This window comes from Eretmochelys imbricata, chromosome 1 (assembly GCF_965152235.1).
Source record: "Eretmochelys imbricata isolate rEreImb1 chromosome 1, rEreImb1.hap1, whole genome shotgun sequence".
Classification (NCBI taxonomy): domain Eukaryota; kingdom Metazoa; phylum Chordata; order Testudines; family Cheloniidae; genus Eretmochelys; species Eretmochelys imbricata.
Window position 1 is genome coordinate 239,085,112 of NC_135572.1, and position 26,011 is coordinate 239,111,122.

The 26,011-nt window shown below is 41.3% G+C and overlaps 1 protein-coding gene across 1 annotated transcript in view; it reads right to left on the reverse strand.

The window, feature by feature from the left end:
* Positions 1-14,163: 14,163 nt before the first annotated feature.
* Positions 14,164-26,011, reverse strand: part of SSPN (sarcospan) — a 28,981-nt gene continuing 17,133 nt past the window's right edge. Inside the window, exons 2-3 of the mRNA XM_077807455.1 lie at positions 18,317-18,403; positions 14,164-14,529 (exon numbers count right to left, since the gene is read on the reverse strand). Coding sequence (XP_077663581.1) covers positions 14,164-14,529; positions 18,317-18,403 — 453 coding nt within the window. The remainder of the gene's footprint in view (positions 14,530-18,316; positions 18,404-26,011) is intronic.

Consider the following 26,011-nt stretch of genomic DNA (forward strand, 5'->3'; position numbering starts at 1 on the left):
TTGGCCAAGGCCAGCAGGTCAGAGCTGGGAATAGAACCCTATACACCTACACTGCAACAACAACAAAACCCAGCAGTAAGTCTCAGAGCTCAGATCAACTGATTTGAGCTTGCGTGGCTCATGCTACAGGGATAAAAATAGAAGCACAGATATTCCCACCACAGGTGGGTTTCAGAGCCTGGTCTCCTGCCCTACCAGGAATGTCTACTCTGCTCTTTTTAGCCCTGTAGTGTGAGCCCCACAAGCTTAAATCAATTGACTGAGGCTTGGAAACTCACTGCTGTGGGTCTTTTTTTGCAGTGTAGATGTACCCCAGGTCTACTGACTCTCAGATCACTGGCGCCTGAGATCCACCCAGCCACCCTTACATGACATCGATTTTGAAAAGGCTTCACAAGAGTGATGAACCTGAGCCATGACATTCAGATCAAGAGCTGGATCCAAATCTGGGGCATTGCTTGGAGCTGAGTATTTGATTTAGGCGTATCTCTCCTTCAGGTGTGTGCAGGTAGTTATGATTCTGTTTCCTGGGCACTGAACTTTTAAATGTAAAAAGGCTGTGTGCCTGTGAAGGTGTAGGGCTATTGGGCATTTTAAGGTGGAGTGAGAAGTACATTACTTTCTATCACTCATGGAGAGTTTTGTATTTGTTCTTTCTTTGAGGTTTTTTTCTTCCTCTAAACTAAAAGTCATCTAGGTTGACTATGCATTACATGCTCCTTGTATACAGAAACAAAAACATTAGCAGCTGAATCTATCCATCTATCCCTAATTCCTACCTACCTAGTTAGGCAGCTCCCATTGTTGGTCAGAATCATGGAGACTGTACATAGATTCATATACTTTAAGGCCAGAAGAGACCATATTAGACCATCAAGTCTACGGAACTTCATAAGGAAGAATGGAATGTTTGCAATTGTTCCCGGGTTGTTTGGTTTCTTATATGGAACACAGTTCAGAGAAAGGCTCAGTAGTACCCGCTGTAATGCCAACCAGGGACAGCTAGAGGGAAGAGGTGTCCATTTCAATTTGGTATGTTTAGGAAAAAGGTAAAGGCTGGTACCGCACCTTTCATTGCATGCATATAGCACAGCTCTAACAAACACCCCTTTTTTCAGAAATGGGCCTGCAGTGCAAATTTGAATCTGGATTTCAGATGCCCCAAAGGTCAGGAGTGATAGTTTCCATGGGTTTCATTCAGGCCATTGTAGAAATGGAAGCTATGAAATTCAGGTCCAAGTCAGGGTCTGGATTTCAAACAATAAGGTGTTTAAATCTGGGCTTTTGTTTCTCAGGCCCTGTCTAAATTAGTGACATTTGCACTGGTGCAAAGTAGGGCTTACACAGTTTAACTGACTCTTGCAATATTTGATGTTTTCTTAAAGCCCAAGCTGCTGGAGTCATGGGATTGCAGGAGTATCTCAGCTTTCATTGAAAATAATAATAATAAAAAGGAGCTAGCTTTCATGGTTATACAGAAAAGCTTGAAAACATGAACCCTAGCAATTAAAAAAAAACAAAAAACCAGAAGGCAAATAAATCCCCCAAATAATTATTTCTAAAATCTCATGATTTTGAAGCCTATTTCATGGTTTTTTGGGGAGGGCTGAGTCATGATTTTTTGAATGCTTAGGGTGGACAATACTTCTTACCTTGGTGCAAATTTTTTTAAAAATTTTCTTACACAGGGCCTATTTGGGTATGTCTACACAGCCTTTTGGAGCAAGCAGGAGAGACCCTCCCAGCCCCGCTCGCTAGACTTGGGCTAGCAGGGCTCACGCTACAGCTCAAAAAGAAATCGCTGCAACGACAGTGCTTTGAAGCTGTGGCTCGGGCTCTGAAGCCCACCCAGCTCCCTAGGCTTCAGAGCCCGAGCTCTAGCCCAACCCTGAATATTTACACGGTTATTTTTAGAGGGCTAGCCGAAGCCTGCCAACCCCAGGTGGGAGGCTTGCTCCCAAATGCTGTGCAGACAGACCCTTTATTTCTGCTTTCATGCCCGGGGCTTCTCCAGTGAGAATCTTTGCAGGGATGAACTTGCTATTTCAATTGGCCAAGTCTGGCAATGACTAAGTACTCAGCTCACCATCTGAAGGACACCACACCCTGGCGTGGGCTGCAAACCTCGGCGTTACATAAGGAGGAGTTCTGCAGCTGCTGCTTCAAAACGAGACTGAAAACTTCCCAAGTGGAATCCCCTTCCAGGAATGAAGTTACTCCTCCCCCAGCCCCAGCCCCAGCCACAAGCCTATCACTGGGGAACAGGCACATTAGGAACTTACTAAGAGGGGTGCGGTCTCTGGGGAAATCACTGCCCAGCTGGTGCTACTGAACAGCTCATTCTTCACCTCGTTGCCAGGCACTGCTAGTAATAATAAACTCCCACATGCCTGTGATGTTATCTCTTGCTCAGCTGTGCTAGGTGGGAGCTGCTAGCTATATGTGCCAACTCAAGTGGAGGGGCATCCTCCCAGCGCCAAGCTGCCTGCCCAAGTAAAACCACATAACAGTTCCAGTTGGGGGGATCACAAAGAGAATGGGCCAGTCAGGGGCAGTTTTCTCATGCTGTTAGATAATAGCTGTGACAAAAACAGAGTAGCAGAATGTTAATGTCTCAGACACCTTGTTTTCTATGTTACGCTAGGCGCTTGACTGCCTGTGCTTTGATTTGAACTGGCTGATCATTTATGTTAATTTCATTTCATTTCTTCTGTAAAATGGTTGCTCTCACAAGAACTCGTCTGCAGCCAAACCAGGGCTTTGAGCCTGCAAACACTTACACATGTACACAACTTTTCTCATGTGAGTAATCCTGTTGACTTCAATGGGGCTACTCATATGAGTAAAGGAGTAAGTGATGCTGCAAGCATGCAGCTGTAGGAGACAGAGTTTTATTAACTGTGCTGAGAGGCCAGTGTTACACACTGAGGTTCCATTGTTTGTCTAGGAGCAGCCAGTTCCACACTTGAATTTCAAGTCTTTGGTCCCTGGCCACTCTAGGTCCCTCTTGAAACCTAATTTTCCTTCACCAGTTCCATCCATCAGCCTGTAGGGTTGAGGTGCAGAGCTAGGATCTTTTGGTTTTCAGTCTGAACTGGAACTAAAACGATAAGGGTAGATGTATTTTTGAAAACAAAGGGCCTAATCCAGCAAATCCCCCTCATTCGAGTAGTCAAATCCCACTCAAATGTAACTATGTATGATTCATCGGGGTATTGCTTGCAGCAGCTGGCCAAAATTCCTTACCCCACTAATAACACCTAAGTCTATGACTTAGGGTGTGATTCCCAGCTGGTATAGACATACTCACACTAGCTCTTTTTAAGGTAGCACACTAAAAATAGCAGCATAGCCGGGGTAGCAGCAGCAAGTGGTGGTATGGGCTGGTCATGTCAAGTACAAACCCCCCTGAGCCCCACAGGTATATATATGGAGCGGCTAGCCCCTGCCACTGCTCCTCTGGCTACACTCTTATTTTTAGCACACTAGCTCAGTGAGAGTTGGGAATCTTAGCTCCAAGTGTAGACACACCCTTAAATTGTTATTGATAAATAATTAAAACAAAGAATTAACACTCTGTAGTGTTATCACTTTTGACACCCTGAAGTGAGAGGCCATAAACAAAGAGCCATGCCTTAAGCAGTATCTAGAGAACGCCTTGAGCAAGAAATCCCTCTTTTTATTAAACTCTTTTTAGTGGTCCTGTCCAGTAACTGTGGAGGATCAGGAACTCTATAACTACTCCACAATCTCTAACTTGCTTTTCCCCCATCAGTGATGTTTCTTACTTCTCAGGCATTGGAAATAAGATGGCTGCTTGAACGCTCTGGGGAAAATCTCCTCTGGTGTGGAAAGGTATGGTTCTGTTCTTGTCAAAGGAGCTCTGCCAGTTTGCACCAGCTGAGCAGCTGGCCCCCTGGTTCTAGTCACGATGGGATTCCTACGCACTAGGGAAATATTTAAATTTCACTTTCCTCCTCCCTCGCCTCCAGGAAAAAAAAATCCGATTTCATTTATTTGCTTTTTGGATTATGAAAACTTTTCTATACATATACTGGTTGCTGTAATGTAAGCTGTGGCCCAGACCAGTGCCCAGAGAACTCAAGCATGGGGAGAGGAGAAGGCAGCAAAAACATGGCTTAAAACCAACCTTCCCCATTACACCGCACCCCCCACCTGCTGACTTGCACTAAGTGCTTCTCGCCTGGATGTCAAACCACACAGCATTTTCTCTCATGGTTTTTTTATTAATATGTTTGAGGCCTGTTAAAAATTAGTTCTTGATGTCATCCCCTTCATTCCTCTTGAAATCATTCTCTAAAGTGTATTCTCTAAAACCAACAGAGGTTAAGCAAGTTCATTTGGAACCTGCACAGCTTCCTCCTGACCAGTAGATTTTCCTTGAGCCAATTTATTTTTATTTTAAATCTTACTTATTAGCTGCAACCAAGGTATTTTATACTCAGCCCAACGTGTGTTTGCCGCTGCTAATGTCATTCCTCAGAACAGTTCATTTTCTCAGAACAAATACCAGCCAGAACAGTGTATTTAGCTGAAACTTAGCTCTTTTAACTCATGCCATTTCCAGTGGGGCCTTATCCAAACACCATTGAAATCACTGCAAGTCTTTCCAGTGATTTCAATTGACTTTTGATCAGCCCCATGCTTCTCACTCAGTTAACATATATTGATGCCAACAAGTTAGTCTGTGTTATTTAAGACTGTCCAAAAGAAATACAACAGCCCAGATCAATGTTCAATCCACCACATCCAGAACTCGGAGCTAGCAATTGGTTTTGTTTTCCCTTTCACCCAGCATCAAATGTTACGTTTCTGTTTATTTTTTATCTTCAAGACCGTCCCTTAATCAAACACAAGCTTTCTGTAATCTCCAGTGTTGTGGCTAATGTGATGTAGCAGAGATGAATGCTTTAGATTAGGAAAAGGAAATGTTAGTTAGGTCCATAACTAGATGGGATTTAAAATAAACTTCTTATATGGTGTGGTCCAAGACAAATGAACTCAATAGGAGTATTTCCATTGATTTCAAGAGGCACTGAATCAAGGCCTTTCTGCCCTATGGAAAAAAATATCAGGGATAAAGTTCATTTCAGTAGGAATGAGGTGCTCCATGCTCTAATGGAAGAGTTGAGCCTCAGTAGTTGATCCACACTCGCACAGAAGAGAACCAATATAACTCTTGTCCCTTCCAAATTTGATTGTAGGGTCTGACTGTTTTTTTCCTACTCAAAACATAATAAATGTAAGATTTGATAGTTTAGGACTTTCCAGAGTTAGGCGCAGATAGTAAAACTGCCTTTTCCATAATATAATGCACTAATTTCAAGCTATGATGGGTTAAGAGATGTCAGAACTTAAACCTATTACTGGTGAAAAACTGAATATTACCCATTCTGGGCTTCAGGCCAGTGTAATTTTGTGAAGGGAAATTCACTATCTGCGAGGAAACAAGGAAACATTTCTCTGGAAAGTTGTTTAAAAAATAGGAACTGTTTGAATACACACTTGGGGAGGTGCATGATAAATGAAGCTTACCACAAGGCTTTGTATATTACCATGTGGCCATCTCTACCGCAGACTCAGAATATCTACTTGTATAGATTAGTCACTTAGAGCCAGATGCTGCAACCTTTGCTCACATAAGAAGTCCTTCCCTGGGTCCCTCCGTTTACTTCATTGAAATCTGATTCTGCAAACTCTATCAGATGCAGTGCTTCTTACAATGAGAGGTCCCACCGACTTTTGGGGGAGTATTCACAGGAACAAGCACTGTGTTTATCAGTCTCTTTGGCAGGATTGGGTCATTACATTATACATTTCTGAGGGTCTGGATTGGACTTAAAATTTGACTAACACACATATATTCATGTATAGAAAGAGATGTGCATACTCATTCAACTCCTGGGTTCTATGGCGAGAACGGACAACTGTGATCATCTCTAGGATGGTCTGACCTCCTGCATAACACAGGCCGTAGAACTTCCCCCAAATAATTCCTGCTCGAATTAGTGCAGTAGCAACACACACACAGAGCAAATCTCCTTCCAGCAGTGACAATGGAGCAGTTGATATGACACTCCATCACACAAGATGATGTTGGCTGAATGGTCTTAAAGATTGCATTATAAAATGCCAGCTATTTCCAGGACAGGGGGTTGTATGGTATTGTGATTAGAGACGAAGACTGTGCACTAGGAAGCTGCTAGTTTCTAATCCCCAAATAGAGCCAAACTTCAGTGTGTGATCCTGCGCATGACACTTGCCACTGCATACAAAAATTTTTGGACTGGAGGGGGGTGGAACAGCAGGAGCTCAGTGAAAACTACCAATGCTGAGGTACGCCGGGTAAATCTTTAAAAAAAAATAAAATAAAGGAAATGCTCGTTATCACCTCACTATGTCAACATTTGGACGATTTTAATGTAAATAGTTTGGTTTTTTTCCATTCTTATTTGCTAACACATCTTCACCATATTGACTAACATGACTAGAGAGCAAAGCAAGTATCGGCGGTTACTTTGTGTGTAATGAATGCAGAAGCCATGAGGTCTTGCAGAACTTAGTCAGCCTTGAAGCCGTAGTGATTGGTCACCAGTAACGCTCATGGGATCTGGCAGTGGTGGGACTGTGCGTTCTGCATGAATTCTTCCTTCCTGAACTCATTGTAACATACCTACCTAACATGGTGCCTCATTACCTTTGTCAAAGGAGTTCAATAACACTATCACTTCTGTGACAACACCCCCTAAATATTCCAGGCTCAGGTCCACATTCTTTCTTACCCCAGGTAAGACTTCCACTCAGTTTAGTGGGAGGGTTGCCTGAGTCAGGATTGCAGTTCAGTTCCTTCTTCTTCTTAGAGGTATATATACACATAGCTTCACATTCTGCTTCAATAAATGAAATGCACTCATACTGTATAATTAGCCTACAGGCCGGTGTTATCTTCAAGCGCTGGTTTCCTCTTCTGTTTGACAATTCACTATAAACAATAATGTAATCATAAATATAAGCAGATTTTTAGGACAGTGGATTCTTTTGGGAGATTTTACCATCCTGTAACTCATCTCTTCCAGCTATAACTCTAGCTGCCCATACAAAGGCAATAGTCTCCTAATTTTCTTAAAACTGATTGCAGAATTTGGTGAAATAGACCATGGGGTAATATGCAGAAGAAAAGTCCAGTTGCCTTGGGAAACAGATAAAGAAACAAAAATGCAGAAGCCAAATTGGAGCAAATGAAAAGATTTTATTAGAAATGCAGTAAAGATAAAAGTCTTTTTAAATCAGAGGCATAGCTTTTACTATCAGAAGTCATAATTTTTTATTTATTTTTTGCACACAAGAACCTCAGTCTGGAAACAGCTATCTTAACAAATAGGATACATATGAATGTATATGAATGTGACACAAACAACCAAAATTAGATTATAAAGCTTAATTTCAGTTAAAATATCAAAGGACATTGCTAAATAAAATGGATTGGCCAGCTCCTCAGCTGGTGTAGCTTAACCAGCACTGCACAGACGTACAGCAGCTGAGAATCTGGCCCAGTGTAAACTGGTTAAAATTCCTGACCCCCTGCTATTAGTAACACTTTAGGTAATTGAAACGGAATGAGTTACTTTAAAAACAAATTCTTCTTTTTTTTTTAAACCATGTATGTTTTTTCTTTTCTTTTTTTTTTTAAACAACTAGACTTGGATAGTGAAAGTAGACTGGACAGTTTCACTCTCCAGTCTGTTTCAGTTGCTGGTTCTTTTATGTTAGCCCAGCGCTCTTGCGTTTGGATTCACAGCACTGGGGTGCAGGGGGCAGAATGTTTAAATTATTTTTAAAATATTTCCATTGCAGCATTTTTAGAAACATTTCATTAGGACCAGATCTTCAGCTGGAGTAAACTGGTATTGCTCTGTTGAAGTCAATGGAGCTAGACTGAGTCAAATCAGTTGAGGATCTGGCCCTTACACTATCATTGGGCCATATACCCAAGAGGTGTCAAACATCTGCAACTCTCATTGAAAGCTCATCAAGTTTTGTAACTCTTCCCCCTGCTAAACTCCCCCCGCCCCCTGCAATTGTTTAACATGGTCTAAATCTGAGGCAAAAAGTACTTGGCACTGTCCTTTGAATATTGCCTTCTGTTGATTTTAACGTAACGTGCCACAAACACCTGGAGAGCCTTTCTATACATATGTGTAACTCCAATTTGAGTCCACACGAGTTGCATACACATCTTTATGGGCTGACTTTAGCCCAGTGTCAGAATCATGACTATTTTTCAATGAGGATTTGCAGCACACTGCAGGGCATCATCACTTCCATGACCAGGAAGGAAGAGATGGAAACATCAAGTCTCTCTTCCCCTCAAAGCTCCCAGTGAAATCTATGGGAGCCATGTGTATGTATGCTAGGCAACACTGGATCCCAAACTGACAGGCTTCTTTAAGGGAGAGCTCACTACTGATCCCATTCTAGCTGTATCCACCAGGAGCAGCTGGCTATGGGGAAAATATCCAGTATAGATTTCTTTTAGGTACAATTCTGGCAAAAGAGAAATCCTTTGTTATATCCCTATTCTATTAACTTTGGAACATTTCAGAGAAGATTCTCTTTGCCCAACTGAGTGAAGCTCAGCTGAAAACTGGCTTGCTAAAATATTCCATTGCTAATATAACCAGGGCCCTCAATGCTGCTGAGCTCTGGCTTAATCTGTGTCATTCTCCATACATCCAGCAACTTGAGGTCAGCACAGTGCTTGTCATTCATAATATATCTGACTGAAGGATGTGTGTGTATTCAAGTCATCTTCTGCAGATTATTCCCCCAGCTCACTCTCTGTTCCCATTTGTCTGCACATTAGCAACCCAACCTTTTAACATTTATGCAACGTGCTAACCTGGAGACAGTGGCAGGAATATCGGAGAGCAAATGAGCATTAACTCCTTTCAGCTGAGAATCCAGTTTTTGAAGTAGACACTAATTTGTGAGTTTTGATGTATCTCAGCTCATACTCTCTCTCTGCAGTCAGTCAATTTAAGCATACTTTAATAGCTGTGCTCAAATGTAGACAGCTTCATGGAATATAGAAGCATTATGTTAACAAATGAAATATGCATTATACATATCCCCTTAAAAAAAACAACCCCAACCCGAAATACATTTAAATGAATCTTTTAACTGTTTCTTCAGACAAAGGCATAACATTACACATACACACCCCCATCAATACAAACCTTTGTTTTTGTTTATATTTGTATAGACCCAGCTTTCAGACTACAGATTTGAATTGTACACATGGATAAACATTAGTGATCACTGGGAATTGTAGGGAAAAAATAAAAATTGCTATGGTAATAACTACAGACTTGACACAAGAAAGCTTCACAATTAATAATTCCAGACAGCTTGCCACAGGTGCTATAATTAAGGTAAGCATGTATTAGTAACAGATACAGCTTTGTAAAAATCTCAGCAAAAGTTAGCTAAATATACAGTTCCAACCTGTTATAACTGGTCAGAGATCTTTGATTAGCAGAGTAAAAATGTGGAGTTCTCTCATGATTTATGACAGAGGAAGATGCAAGGCCAGATTCTAGAGTTCACCAGAGTTATGGTGATTTACCCTAACTGATGATCTGGTCCACACACAATATTTCTCTCTCTATATATAGTGTAAGTATTATAGAAAGCCACAATGTACATACTGGTAATAGTGTTCCATCTCCTTAAGGAGGTTTTTAAACTTCATGCTTAAATAGTGCTTTACTGTTGTTCCTCAGTGTCTCCCTTGAATACCCCCCTACCCACACACTTTACTAATATCTAAAAACATTTTCCAGACATAAGCACATGTGGGTGTGTGGAGGGAGTGTATGAAAATTTCAAGGGGACCTGACATCCCAGACTTAAATATAGAATATATGCATAACGGCTTCTAACACACAAACATAATGGTTTCTGATTTTAGAAGCCCCACGGAAACATTATACAATTTAGCAGACACAGTAGGTGAAAAAGTTAGTCCTAGTACTTAACTACGTTTCCAGAGCTCTTCTGTAGCTCTCTGTTTTAGGCAAAGCTCCAAGTAGCTGCCCACACAGAGCTAGATGGAGCTGGCAAGGCTCAGATGGTGATCACGTGAAGGCACAGTCAAAGAGTGAGCTTGCTTACAATGTCTATACATTTCAGCTGCTGTGTTCCTCATCTGTCATGTAAAGCCAAATCGCAGCAGTTCCCCTTCCTTCAAAGTCTAGTTTCATTTTAGTACTAGTGGAGGAGGAGGAGGAGGAGGAGGATTGTGCAAATCTCAAAGATTTATAGCTTATACGAAACAGCCACTGCCTTGGTTCATGGTCAGTTTTAGAATGAGACATTTTGCTAAGTAGTATGCTGTGTATCTCAGTTCCTTTTTTGTTGTTCTTATTATAACTTCAGTATTTGCATAACACAACATCAAAATACCTCAAACCCAGAGCAAAGCTGATGCTTTGTGTGTTATGCATGCAACATCCCTGCTTACATATGTTCCGAGGACCGCTTGCATGACTAAGGGATTAAATAACCAGGCCCCAGCCTTCTGGAAAAGTCCAACCGAATTTAGTAGAGAATGAAGATCTTAAGCTTGGCAATAGAATGCAATGGAGAATTATACCCCACTACTGTAGTTCTATAAAACGGTCTGAAACAGTCTATAGAAAGATCTTTCTCCATGAAATTTTCATTTACAGTAAGGGCCTGTTAGCAATATAAAGGGGCCATAAAGTGAGCACAAATGTAATTTATGTTCTCTTTAAGGCCCATTTCTGCTGCCAGAACAACGGAAAGTGGCAATAGTGTAAATGAGAATCAGGTCTGTTTTGAGTGTAGACTATATAAACCTTTCTCAATTCCTATGCAACCAGATTGGTTTAATCACTATCCAGTTTTAGTGGGCTTTTCCAGAGGATTCATTTCCAGGACTGATTTTTTTTCCCCTTTCACACCTCTTTAATAGCTTGCAAGAGCTTTAGGTCCCAATCCTCCTCCCATTGAAGTCAAGGTAAATTTTTGCTTTCTATTCACTTTCTCTGGAGCAGGATCTGGCACTTTCTGAAGACTCTAGATCAAGAACTTTTTAGTTTTGCTCTGTCAAAGTTCTCAGGATTTCATGTTTGGAACAAAATGCATATTGTAAAGCCATGGCCAGGAGACCGCTTGTTCAAAATAGCTCCTGTGGCTGTTTCCTGGTATGACCTCTATGTTCTGGATGTATGACCCTGATAGATAGATACATCTAGAGAGATAGATAGAGAGAGACATAGAAGTTTATCGTTTGCTAGTTCAAAATACCTATTAAGCAGGAAATATTTTAATATACATGATCAATATTGGGGTTTTTCCCCTTTCAGAGCAAAGAGGCAAGCTGCAATGCACTGTTTAATATACTGAATTCTACTATGCAGTTTAAAAATTCAGGTGGGTTGCTATTAGAATACACAGAGTTCTAGGGAACAGGCATGTTTCCCCAATACATTCACTGTATTTTCTGTAGCCACCCTCAGATCTTTCACCGCAAATGTGTGTTATCCCTCACCATTATGATGCATTCAGTGGTGCCGAAGGGTGCCAACCTATTTAAATCATTGGATTGTGGCTGGAGCCCTCTATGCAGCAGCTTCCCCCCACCCCCACCTTCACATGCGGGAGGAGGCACAGGACCTAACAGATTGCAGTGAACAAAAATGAAAAACACAGGATTGAGATGAAGGTCAAAGGATTAAAACTGACAGGTCCGGAGAGTGAACATTTAGCTATAGTGGAAATATGGCACAGGCAGCAGCAGATCAAACTTCCCATCCTGCCCTGCCACTCAGCCTCCTGTGTGGAGTGAGAAGGTTGATCAGTCTCCATGTCTATTCAGTCCTTGGCCTTGCCACTGATAGTGCGAGAGATACCAAAGGGTGCCGGCTTTAGTGGTGGCAGCCCTCACTCTTTGAGCTATCCCCTTTGAAACAGTTTAACAAAACCCTTTTCACAAAACTAAAATAATTCAGTTATTCTCACCCCCACTACTTCTTCCCTGGCCAATAAAATCCCCTGGACGTTGGGTAAGACACCAGTCTGATAAAGGCATTCTTCAAACAAAGGGAGTAAAATGCTTGTATTTCCCACCAGAAATTGTAGGTAACATTTTCAAAAGTGCCCAAATGAACAAGACTGAGATTATTGAGTACCTAAGCCCCTTTTGAAAATGGCACTTCTTAGACACTTTGAAAAATGTTATCCCACAGCTGGAACAGAGCAGCCCTGAGAGCGAGCTGTCAAGACTGCTGTGGGGCTGCATCCTCTGGATCTCCAGGGGTCCCCCATTTTGAGGGGTGAATCTTACACTCTTTTCCATCTCTGGACTGTGCTCGAAAGATGGAAAGGTTACTTCCACATAAACGTCTCCTTTGGAAAGCTAAATATTCCATGGATCCACATGCAATGGCTATTCAGATATAAGGATCAAGCAACTTCCGCTGACGTCAATAAGATACTTTCCACTGACATCAAGGAGAGATGGATCAGTCCCCAATGTGGTGGTGGACCCCAAATCAATCTTTTAAATTGAATTCCACTATACCTGGCTTCTTCCCAAGGTTGTCATTACCTCAGTTTTATTTGAAGACCATTTGGAGTCAGATTTGCTGCTTAGATTGCACCAATTTACCTGCACAGTTAATGCTGATACAAAATTGTACAGTACCCACAAGTACTTGTTTCTGCAGGTTTGTGGGCACAAAAAGGGAGGCCCGGTTGAGGCTGGTCTCAAAAATTACACTTTTGGGGTTCACTGCATAAATAAAATTGCCAGTGTCCTAACAATCGGATGAGGGATCTCTAGATATACAGGGCAAGATTCTCCACTGCCTTGGCCCTTGCCCTTTGTGCATCTGTGCAAATGAATGTGTGCAAAGTACGACCAAATCAGAAGTCTTTGTTCACTCACACAAGTTTTATATCCACTTTACAGAGGCGCAAAGGACTATACAAGGAGCAAATCTGTAGAGAATCAGGCCCATAAACTGTAAAGCACTTTTGGATCCTAACCTTTGGGATACAAACCGATTTTAAATGCAGTTTGCAATGAATGATTATCTTCACCACCACTCATTAGGAAATGATTATGCTCTTGTACTCAGATTATGTTCTTAGGACACTGGCAATACCTTCTCGGAGGTCCCCTTTTTATTTATGCAGTGATATATCTTTCAGGGTTGTTGGGCCAAATCCATCCCTGGTGCAGCTCTGTTGTCTTCACAGGAAGTACACCAAGAAGGCATTTGGCCTGCTGCACTTGGAGGAAAGTAAAACTGGAGTAATTGGGTGAAAATCCTTTTTATATGCAGTGCTATTACAATCATGTTGATACAAGCTTTCCAAAAGCCGCTAGCTATTTGGGAGCTTCAGTTTTAGGTGTCCAACTTGAGAGACCTTACATTGGTCTAATTTTCAGAAAGTGCTAAGCACCGCTCCTGGAAAATCTGGCCTCTTTAAGGGATCTCATTAGGCCTTTTGAAAACCTTGACTAGAGTTTATACTGTTACCAGCAATAGATTCTTATTTGTTGCTGGTCTTAGTTTCATTTGGAAGGGTCTCAACCTTCCCTCATTGCTCACACATATACAGTACATCCCAGTAATGATAATGTGGGATATCCAAGAGCACAACTCCCTAAGCATGACTGGAATAATTTCACTTAAACAGTCTGGACCAGATCCTCAGCTGGTGTAAATCAGCATAGCCCCACTGAAGTCAATGGAACAGACAAAAATCTGGCCCATTGTTTGTTACCATATATAGCTCAGCAGAGGAATGCCAATAATTATCAAAACTGCCTTTGTCTATGCCTATTAAAGATGCTCTTTGGAGAATATTTGTACAGCCACATCTTTAGAATTTTTGAGATACATCTAGCTCTTCCCACAAGGGCCCTTGGCAATAGCAGCCATAAAAATTGCTCTTCAAATGACTGAAAAATATAAATATATTCATTAAAAATGTGTGAATGGTCGTCTTTGTCAAAAATCTTTAAACGCTCATCTATTTGCGGTTTCTACGGTGGTAATAGCCTGACATTTGTTATTCACTCTCTACAAAACAAACCAGAACCACCCCCTATACTTTCTGCTGCTGGATTTCAGTACCAGTTAATGAGTGTAACCGAACGCCCACATAAAAGACCTGATATCTGTGTTTCCACATCACAAAGCATGCCAACAAACACACAATGGCTGTGATCAGATTAAGAACCATCTGCAGTAGCAGATACAGATTGAAAGTGCCAGTGACACTGGTACAGTCAGATACATCATGGTAAACGAAGGTCCTACTGAGGGGATCTGAAGTGTCCAGTTTGCACTGGCAAGAGTTGAGGACGGCATCACAGGTAAACTGTGTAATCTGTGAATAATGATGTGCAACAAAAGCCACTGCCAGAACACAGGTAATCAGACTCAGGGCGCTCAGTAGAAAGTACATCAGCTGAAATAAAGCAAAAAAGAAAAAACATTCTTTTCCAACTACACGGAGAACGGGGCATATAACCAACACACGCACATAGATTTTTCTATAGAAAGCGTGCATTTGAGGAACAGTTTATACATTTCATGCTCATGATTTGCAATAAATACGTAATTCTGGCTTGATGCAGAGCTGTGGGTGCTAAAAGCAGTTGCAAGTACATCAGCCCTCCCAAGGCATATTTTACTTACTTCATATGAGGGTTGGAATATAATTTTCAGGACAGACCTACTAAAAATAATATCAAGGAGTCTAACTTTTTACAAAGCTGCATGCTTAATGGAGCAGGGTGCGCTTTTGTGGTATTGTTCATGCTGCTTTGACTAGAGTTGCAACAGCCACATATTCAGGTAAGGTAAATTGGTGTGGCTCTATTGAAGTCAATGGAACCCCAGCGATTTACACGAATTGAGGCACTAGCCTCAAATATTTAATGGCAAGCGGTGGTGCTTACAAAAGTGCCGTCATTATCCCACTGACAAAGGAATTACAGGAACAACATTGTGCATGCATCTACTCTTGGCTATGTTTTGCACACACACAAAAATCAGACTTGTGCAGGCATATTGGACAGCTAGGTGTCTAAATGAGCGGGGACTGCAAGGGCACTTTGCTTGAACTCATCTGAGTTTCCATGTGGAAAATAATGATAATTACAAAACAGGCACACGAACTTATAGGAGTGAATTTGTGCCTCACAAAGGCCCCTTTGGAAATCTGGCCCAGGAAGGTGAAAGAGAAGATTTCAAAGGCACAGAAGGAAGTTAAGTTCCCCTTAGTCTCTAAGGCTACCACTTGCACGGAATAAAGAGGATAGAGTCCTTTTTCAGTCCCAGAGGGAAATGTAATTATTTGGGGCCTGGTCCTGTGGATGGAATTCTCAATCACTGTGAGATCATTCAGAGCCCCAATCACTTCAGGTTGCAGGAGTGGAGCTTTGATTATTATATGGTATGGAATTTCCTGACATTTGAGTTCTAGATGTGGCAATTTTTGTATTACACTCACACTACTTTTTGTGAATATATACATTCAAATATAACTCTGTGCATAGTGCCAATATCATTTCTGGTTCTGCTGAGCAGGATGGAGACATTTATTTCTCTTGGCTTCTTACCTATCTGTCAGCAATATGGCATGGTTGGGAATTTGTTATTTTAAATAACGAGGCTTTTTTTTTTTTTTTAACCTCTGCACCATAAGCAAACTATCAATACATAAGCATTTTTTAGGACCTTCAAGCTCTAGGTATGCATGTTTGGATCAAATTCACTCTCTGGGTATATTTGTCTTTGATTCACACTGTAGATCTATCTTCCCAAACATGTGTCAGTTTGGGGGGAAATAGTAGGCTTATAGGAGATATCAAAGCAATATATCCCTTCTGTCCCCAAAATAACTGAATTCAAGATATCTAGATCTTCATTTAGAAGCCATGGCTTCTATTAAGTTTAATGACTCTCCCTGCAGTCTTAAACTTAGGGCAATTTCTAAAGGAAGGTGGCTTTTATTAAATTTAATTACATTCCCCCTGCAGCTTTCATGGTAAAGGCCCACAGTAAAAGTGAAGTTACAAAATGAGGGCAGCTCCTATTAAAAACTGTATGGTAAAGGGGCAGCTACTAATTGAGGGCAGCCTCTAAACAAAGATATATGGTAATTTATGAGCATGTGATAATATTTCAAAAGATGACGCAAACATTTTTAAAGGGAAAAACATGCTGGCAACAGATAATTGCATTAATGTTGATATTCATGAGGGAACCAATTTTACTCGATTATCCTGGTGTAAATCTGTGGCAACCCCACTGAATGGAATGGAGAGTAGAATACGACCTCATTACATGAACTTTTAAGCCTGTATGTACCATGGGTCTGCTTCTGCACTGATCTGCACTGCATGCAGATATCAACACCTACAGAAAGGTAGAGTAAAATGGCATCAAATCAATAAATAATCTAGACAGTACTTCTTGTATGGTCACATGTATTTGCATGTTATGCACCAAAATAAATACATTAAGTAAAATGATGCCATACATGAAGGAAACCTCAGTTTTCCTTCCAAATGCAAAAATATCCAGGCAGCCCCTGCAGCAATCAGCTGAGACACACAGAGTCATATGGGGGCATTAGGCAATTGACAAATAGCTATTATCCTCACGTGGTGTTTGCAGAAGAATTTCCTTTGCAATTAGATGAAAGCAAACACATTTCTAAATATCAAAGGTGAGTCCAAAGAAAATACTGCCTGGGAAGGAGCACAAGGCAGTGAGTGCACGGACCCCATCAGAAGGCTAATCACATGACAGACCCGGAGGCGACTCCAAAACGGCAAATACAACTGCTCAGGGAGTTCTGCCAAGGAGCCGGAATTTCTCCCCAGAAAAATGTTTTTCACCGCTTGAGAGCTATATAGGTCCTGTGATTGCTATCTAAATAGTGTGATGGGGCAAGGCCAGATGGCTATAGAAAAGTAGTGGGAGATAGATATATTAGCTCCAGGCTAAACAAATCCCTGATACCAGGATAAGTTAAACAGCAACTGCTCCAGGTCAGTTAAGACACCTGGGGCCAATTAAGAACTTTCCAGAAGGCAGGGAGAGTGCTAAGTTGATCAGGACACCTGAAGCCAATCAGGGGCTTAGAAACTAGTTCTAAGAGTTAGAGCAGCTTGGACTATAAGACCATGAAGAGGGGCTAGAGGATGTCAGAGCCACCCTTTATACCAGTGTCAGTGCTACCTGCTGAGGGGTGGGTGGATGTAGCTCTGTCACCTGTGTCTTTGCAAATCTTCCCCTTGAATTTTATTCATTATCCTTTTCCATTTAATTCTTTCACTTATTATTCCACACCAGCACAACAACAAGAGCCTTTGAAATAAAAGTAATCTGGAGAAAAGCTGCTAAAATACTCCCACTGGGGAAAAAATTTGGTGCGCCTCAGAGTGAAATTCATCCTCCTGCAGAGGGTCGATGCAAGGCCAACGAACTCCATAACTACCATGCTGTTGCTGTTTTGAGAACTTAAATGGAACATCCGTGGTGCATAGTCCTTGTGTTGCTCACTGACTAAATGTCTGTGATACCTGACACAATATGAAGCAAGACTACATAGTTTAGATGGGTTTACTATATATCCTTGGTAGGTGGGCGGGTAGGTGGGCGGGCGGACAAGTAGGGGGTCTTCCCCCAAGCCTTTTAATTTGCACATGCATATGTAGTCAGCATCTAATTTTATGGGAAGGGGGAAACTGCATACTAGGTGGGACTTAAAATCAATCCTAAAATGTCAGAAATATATACAGTAAAGCCCTATTTATCTGAATCCCTTTAATATGAAATTCTCTATCCTGATAACTGATGTCTCCCCTTACCCAATAACCCCCTCAGTTTTGGAACCCTTGAGCCCATTTATCCAAATGTCTTTGATATTCCCCAAAATGTTGGGGATAAAATGGGCTCTTACCTGAAAATAAAGTATTTATCAGCACATCTTGACCTAGAATTCCTCTTTTATACAGACTTCAGATATGCAGGGTATAGTATAAATCCTCCTAAGCATTTGTTTGATTGTTGGCATTTGCTAGACTGCCAATCTAAGGGTTAAATTTTTGCAATTTCAAGCACAATCTGGCTTTCTTTTATATGGGGAAAATATCCAGTAAAGCAGCTTGTGATTTTATACACACACACACGTGTGTGTGTGTGGGGGGGGGGGGTGAGATTTTAAAAAAATTACACTGTACCTTTACAGCAAACTGGAAACATGTCTTCTCCTCAGGCTGATATGAAACACAAAGCATCACCATTCCCACTAAGGCAACCACACAGACCTGCAAAGGAGGAGATTTAAAGGGACAATGTCAAGATAAAGATCTTATTTTTCCAAACAAAAATGTTCTATCTGTATTACCAGCACCTTAAAATAAAATAAGTTTTAAAATGTAATAACCTCGCTGTGGTATTTATATGGCCGAATAGCATCTGAGTGCCCCACAATCCTACAACATGGCTCTGAAAAATGTTTATCCTCACTACACCCTTGTGATGTAGGGCAGTTCTATTATATCCATTTGACAAATGGGAATGGAGGCACAGAGTGGCTAAGTGACTTAAGGTCACATAGGAAGTCTGTGAATGAGCTGGTCTCACAGCTCCAAGGCTAGAATTCTAACTACTGGGAAATGCTGCTGCTTTAAATTTAGCCCAAGGTTTTCAAATTTGAAAGCTTAAAGTTAGTCTCCCTCAATCTATATTAAGGCATCTAAATTAATGGCCTGGTTGTCAGAGGTGTTGGGCACTCACCACTCCAACTGGAATCAATGGGAGCTGCCTGGCTCGCCATATTTGAAAATCAGGATACTTATGTAGCTGGCTAAACATTTAAGGCCTAACTTTAGGTGCTCAGCTTTGCAAACCTTGGCCTTAATTTATATGGCTCCATTTATGCTTGTTTACATTCTGGACTTCATTCGGCTAATACACTAAAACTAGACAGTTTATTTATTTGTAAAATTTAACTCAACGCAACAGTTATAACTCAAAGGGAGAAATCCAGAGATTCCATCAAGCCTACCATGGGATTGGCTACTGATTTTACATGGAAAGTGCTCAGATACTGGATGGATGGATAGTAACTTTTGGGATGGAATTCTGGATAGCCCTGTGTAGGTAGAGAAGAGAACACACAGGATCCAGGCAAAATTTTGCCCCTACTATTCCCAAAATGCCATCTAGGTCAGCTAGTGCGTCCAATGACATCCCACAGACATATCTGGGGTAGACAGGAGAGTTGGGGCATGGCCAACTCACCGTGCTCCTTGCACATCTGCTACTAACAGACGAGCACAAGCTGTTTGTTTTCGAAGCATCAGTTGCTTAGTGCGCTCCCTTATGTCCAATGAGCCATTATGCCTTATTTGCCCTTCACAGGCAGAAAGGTTCAGAAAAACCTTCAGCTAGTTGCTATGCTCCACTCCCCTTTTCAGAGCTCTTCCCAGGAGACATACCATAATGTAATCTTTTGTTTAGGGGCTTGTCTATGCACATAAGTTTCACCAGTTTCCATTTTTTAAACCAATTGATTAAACCAAAGCAAAACCTTGTTTGAACTCACTTATTTTGGCTTAGCTTAAAACCTGCCCTAATCAACATAAACTTAATTTTATATAAGCCTAGTGTAGATGGATTTAAGATCATACACACAACTTTTTGCAAAAGTTAAACTCCTCTTCTTCTTCACCTTGTGCCATCAATTGGGGGGTCACCTTGTCCCATCAAGGCTTCGTCTCCAAGTGCATTTTCCAAACTGGAACCAGCCTTCTTCATGCCCTCCTTCAGTGTCTCAAACCATCTTTCCTTGTGATCTTTGTCCTGGGACTACATCTCATGTACTCTCTGGCCAACATATCCCGCATCTTGTAGTCTCAGGATGACCCAGCCATCTCAGTTGATGCTCTCTCAGCTTTTCAGCGAGAGGGGCTACGTGCATCATGGCTAGTACTGTTTAATTGTGTATCCTATCAGTTCTCGTCTTATCCAGAGTCCACCTGAGCGCTCATTTTGGCAGTGTGAAGTAATTGTTCTTCTCTCTTCCTCATGGGCCAACATTCAGACTGTATATTATGGCTGGCTTAATCATCTTATACATTTTGTTCTTTAGTTTACTTGGCATATTCTTATCACAGAGAATTCCCTCCATTTATACCAAAATGCACTTCATATGACTTTTAACATCCACAACCACATTCTCATCATGGCACAACACTGAACTGAGGTATTTAAATTGTTGCACAGACTTAAAGCTGATAGAGTTAACTGGCTTCTTGTCGTCCCTCTTAATGAAATGTATGTATTCAGTCTTTTGTCACCTGATTCAGAAGCCATTGTCTTCTAATGCAGCCCTCTATAGTTTGAGGCCCCTTTCCCGTTTGTATTTATCTTCATGGAATAAAATATTATTGGCAAAAAGCATGGTGCATGGAATCTCTCCCCAAGTCTTCTGCATCAAGGGGTCCATTACAATCACAAACAGGAATGGACTTAAGACTGTTCCTTGATGTAAACCTATCTTTACAGTGAAAGGCTTACTCTAGACATAGCTGCTTCTCACAACTGTTGTCCTACCCTCGTACGTGTCCATTTGAGAGAGAGACATATTCAGACTGGCAGATTGTGTGACAGCAGGTACCATAACAATTGTCTAGGAACTCTGTCATAAACCTTCAAATCCACAACACTAAGGGTAATTCCTCGAATTTCTCCTGCCATATTCAGGCTGCGAACCTTGCAAACATTGTTGACGTTCCTGGCATAAACCTGAGTTGATTACTTGGTGCTCCAGATCCTCCTGATGTCTTTTCTCAGTGATTCTCTCCAGCCATTTAATCATGTGACTCATTAACTTGATGGGTCAGTAATTACTACATTCTGGCACGTCTCCTTTATGCTTGAAGATAGGGACCAATGTGCTCTTCCTCCATTCATCAGGCATTTTTCCAAGATGGAGAATTAAGCAGAAAAAGTTCACCATCAGCATCTCTCCCTCATGGCCTAATGCTTTAAATGCTTCAACTGGTCTGCTGTCTGATCCCACTGTCTTCCCCACTTTCAGCATCATTAGCGCTGCCTGAGTCACCACCATGGGGATAGATCTTATGAGGTTGTTGCTTGAGTATACCTCCCTCAAGGGTTTCTACATGTTGTGGTACTGATCTTCCACCAGCACTTTCATTTTCATCTCTGACAGATTTCACAGCTCCCAAGTCCTTTATTTTTCTTTGCCTAATCTTGGCTAATCTATATATTCCTTCCCCCCCGCCCCCCACCACTTCCTTCATTAGTAGTTCTGCGTATATTGCTTTAAATATCTGACCTTTAGCTTCTCCAACTGCTGTTTTTGGTATTTTCTTTACTAGCTTGTATTTCTCAGAACCTTCCACGATTCTTATTTTCTGCCATCACTTAAATATTTCCTTCCTCTTCTTTACTGTCTCCTACACATTGTTTTACCACCACCACAGCTCCTTGCCAAGAAGTTTCCCTTTTTTCATCTGGCCATGGGCAGCTTGTGAACTTTCCGTGATATGTTTGGACATTTCCCCCCAAACTCATCAGTTTGGTCATGTCCAATCTCTGTAGAACCTCATCCTTACATCTCTAACTTCCCTATCTGTGAGCCTCCACCACTTTGTTCTTTCTTCCACAACTCATCTTTTGTCCCCCATGAGCCTTTTCACTCAGATGTCCATTAGAAGCAAATCTATGTTGCTCCCCAATCTGCTGTCCTGGGATCACGTTACAGCCTCTCATGTGTTTCAGATCTCTTCCTCTTGTCAGGAAGAAATTGATTTGGGACTTATTGGAACAGCTCTTGTACATAATTAAGTGCTTCTCCTTTTTTTACAAAGCATGTACTGGCAACAATCAAGCCATGGGCTCTGGCTAACTAACATTTTCTACCAACTTCATTTCTGGTTCCAAAGCCTTATCCTCTGTGACAATTGTCATAGCCCTCACTGTGTTCTCCCACATGTCTGAGTTCTGCTCTGATAATCAAGTACTCAGCTTGTGGTACTTCATTTATCACTTGGTCCAGCACTATCTGGAATTCTTCCTTTTCCTCAATTGTATGAAACATTAAATATTTTTTTCTGTTCAGTGCCATTCTCTTTCTTTGCACTGCCTTATCCTGTAATATTTCTGCTTTGATTATTTCTACGCTATTCTTCCTTGCTACTGAGCCACAATACATTATGTTGTAACCCTCCTGATCACGGATTTCAACCCCTTCCATTTGGTCTCTTGTATACAGAGAATATGCACTCTTTCTTTTCAAGATCTCAGCAATTTATCTAATTTGCCAGTCATTGTTCCTACATTCAGGAGAACCAAACATAGTTCTTTAGCTCACTTCTTTAGCCACATGCACCCAGAACGTGGTAACCTTTTCTCATTTTTCCACAGCTGTCGGGCAAAGCAGTCTCATCACTTCTGAGGGATGCTCTAGCATTGTACTGATATACTCCCTGAAGATGAAGGCCATAGAGCATGTGTGCATGGCACAACTTTTACAAACTGGCTGGCCAGGCCCAATGTTCTGGCTTTGAAATTGGACTCCCTTCTCATAAGTGGAATCCCTACTACAGCTAATGAGCTCCATCTGTTTGGAGCAACCTAGTTATAAGGCACCACACACCAGCCTTTCAACCCATGTCTTCAGTTAAGAACATCTCCACCATGAGAAGGCAAGTATACTACACTGGCCACATGAGGCATTTCCTAGGGAGTGAGAGCTCATCCTCAAAACCACCTTGAACATAACAATTCTTTAGTTTGCACCACTTTAACTAACTTTTGGTAAGTCAGTGCTGCTTTGCATGTAAATAACCTCAAAGCCTCCCTTCCGATCTGTGATGGCATTTTATTTTCTGTTTCTACTGCATGAGCCATTGCTGTTGTGTTTGGGTTTCTAACAATGCAGGAGAAACTTAAAGAGTAAAATTAGTTATCTTGGACAATATTTGCAGGCCAGATCCTGAGATGTGTTTGACCACGTGCAATTCCAACTGATTTTAGTGGGCTTTTGATCAGCCCCATGTGAGGGTAGAATTTGATCAGTGATCTCCAGGGTGAGTTTCTATTTATATCATAAGTAACCACTGTCATCTCTCAAAGGATGGTTCAGGCTTATAGGGATAGGATCATGAATCTAAATACCACCTATCCTCTTTGTTACAATACCCACCTGCTGAAGTGAAGAAACAGATTGACAGAGCCAGAAGAGTACCCAGAAGTCACCTACTACAGGACAGGCCCAACAAAGAAAACAACAGAACGCCACTAGCCATCACCTTCAGCCCCCAACTAAAACCTCTCCAACAAATCAAGGATCTACAACCTATCTTGACGGACGACCCATCACTCTCACAGATCTTGGGAGACAGGCCAGTCCTTGCTTCCAGCAGCCCCGTAACCTGAAGCAAATACTCACCAGCAACCACATACCACACAACAGAAGCACTAACCCAGGAACCTATCCTTGCAACAAAGCCCGTTGCCAACTGTGCCCACATATCGATTCAGGGGACACCATCGTTGGGCCTAATCACATCAGCCACACTACCAGAGGCTCGTTCACCTGCACATCTACCAATGTGATATATGCCATCATGTGCCAGCAATGCCCCTCTGCCATGTACATTGGCCAAACTGGACTACGTAAAAGACTAAATGGACACAAATTAGACATCAAGAAATAGAACGTTCAAAAACCAGTCGGAGAATACTTCAATCTCTTTGGTTACTCAATTACAGACCTAAAAGTAGCAATTCTTCAACCAAAAAAAAAACTTCAAAAACAGACTCCAACGAGAGACTGCTGAATTGGAATTAATTTGCAAACTGGATACAATTAACTTAGGCTTGAAGAAAGACGGGGAGTGGATGGATCATTACACAAAGTAAAACTATTTCCCCATGTTTATTCCCCCCCCACTGTTCCTCAGACATTCTTGTCAACTTCTGGAAATGTCCCACCTTGATTATCACTACAAAAGGTTTCTCCCCCCTGCTTTCCCCCGCTCTCCGGCTGGTAATAGCTCATCTGACCTGATCACTCTTGTTACAGTGCGTATGGTAACACCCATTGTTTCATGTTCTCGGTGTATATAAATCTCCCCACTGTATTTTCCACTGAATGCATCCGATGAAGTGAGCAGTAGCTCATGAAAGCTTATGCTCAAATAAATTTGTTAGTTGCTAAGGTGCCACAAGTACTCCTTTTCTTTTTGCAGATACAGACTAACACGACTGCTACTTTGAAACCGGTATTTATGTACTGTCACAGTCTTTATTAGCAGTATTCTATATTTGCAGTAGCACTTACTACATGCTAGGCACTTTTCAGTCACTTACAAAGGACAGTCCCTACTCCGAACTCGGAATCTAGGGCAACAAGTATTCTTTATTTTTTTTAAAAGGAATTAATTACACTGTCTTCTTTTGCTCTTCAGGGTGGGCTCAGCCCTAAGAATTATTCAGCATTCCTGTGAGGTGATTAAAATCCTCAACTTCAGTGTGACTTCAATGAGAGCACTTAGCATCTCACCAGAAAATTCACCTAACCCTAATCCTGCAGGAGCCAAAACTAGAACCATGTGACCAGCTCTCCATGGACTTCCAGCTTGTGCTCTATAGAACCTATAGCAGTGTCTCTCAGACTTTACAGACTACTGTGCCCCTTTCAAGAGTCTGATTTGTCTTGCATATCCCCAATTTTCACTTAACCTCAAAACCACTTGCTTATAAAATTAGACAGTGTCTAATGTGAAAGTGTCCCAGCTGATTTTACTGAAATTACTGAAAAATTGCTGACTTCCTCATTTTTGCCATATAATTGTAAAATAAACCAATTGGAATAGAAATATTATACTTCCATTTCAGCGTATAGTATATAGAGCAGGGTAAACAAATCATTGTCTGTATGAAATTTTAGTTTGTATGGACTTCGCTTGTGCTTTTTGTCGCCTATTGTAGAACCAACTAGGAAAATATATAAATGAGCTGATGTACCACCTGGAAGACCTCTGAGAGCCGCCAGGGGTACACATACCTGAGGTTGAGAAACACTGCTTTACAGAACAAATACGTATGGGGGGGGGGGAAATTACACAATACTCACACCTTTATCATATCAGTAAGTGAAAGCAGGGGAAAAGACAAGACAAGACATTTTTAAAAGCTTTACTGCTGCCTAACTGGCTAAACACACCATGAAAAATGTACTCCCTGCTGCCCTGTGTTCTTGGTACTCCTTATTTGAGTTTTGATGTCCCAAAGTTAACCCTTCTACCTCTAATGTTCATTTTAACCTCTGTGCTCAGGAAGAATACAATGGCATTCTTTGGCATGCCAACATTCAAATCCCACAATCTTGTGCCTCAGCACAGAAGACTGAGTGGTCACGAGTAACCATGGGATTAACATTGTTGATTGTTAAATTAAAAACAAAAAAGTCCTCCAGAAGTAATATCTGCAGCATCTCACACACTCAGTATGGTCTCAATTGTAGTAATTCATCTTTTTAGTTCTAGAGAACCTAAATCTTCTGTAATTATATTTTTAAGAGCCTGACCCAAGGTCTATTGAACTAAATGGGATTCTTTCCATTGACTTCCATGGGCTTTGGATCAGGTCCCAACAGATTGGAATGATTTCAACTGATCAAGTTTTTCTCGTAACTTCTAAATAAATGTTAAATCTGATTCTGAAACCTTTGACTAGAAGTGTTCTATGTTTATGAAATTCCCACGTCTTAGATTAGCACTTGTCAGATGTGAATCTGTGATCCCATCTTGTCACTTCCTTTAATCTTCTCATTCAAAGTCTCATTTGGTTTGGTGGGGCCTACTGCAAGTTCTTTGTTTTTGTTTGGTTTTGAT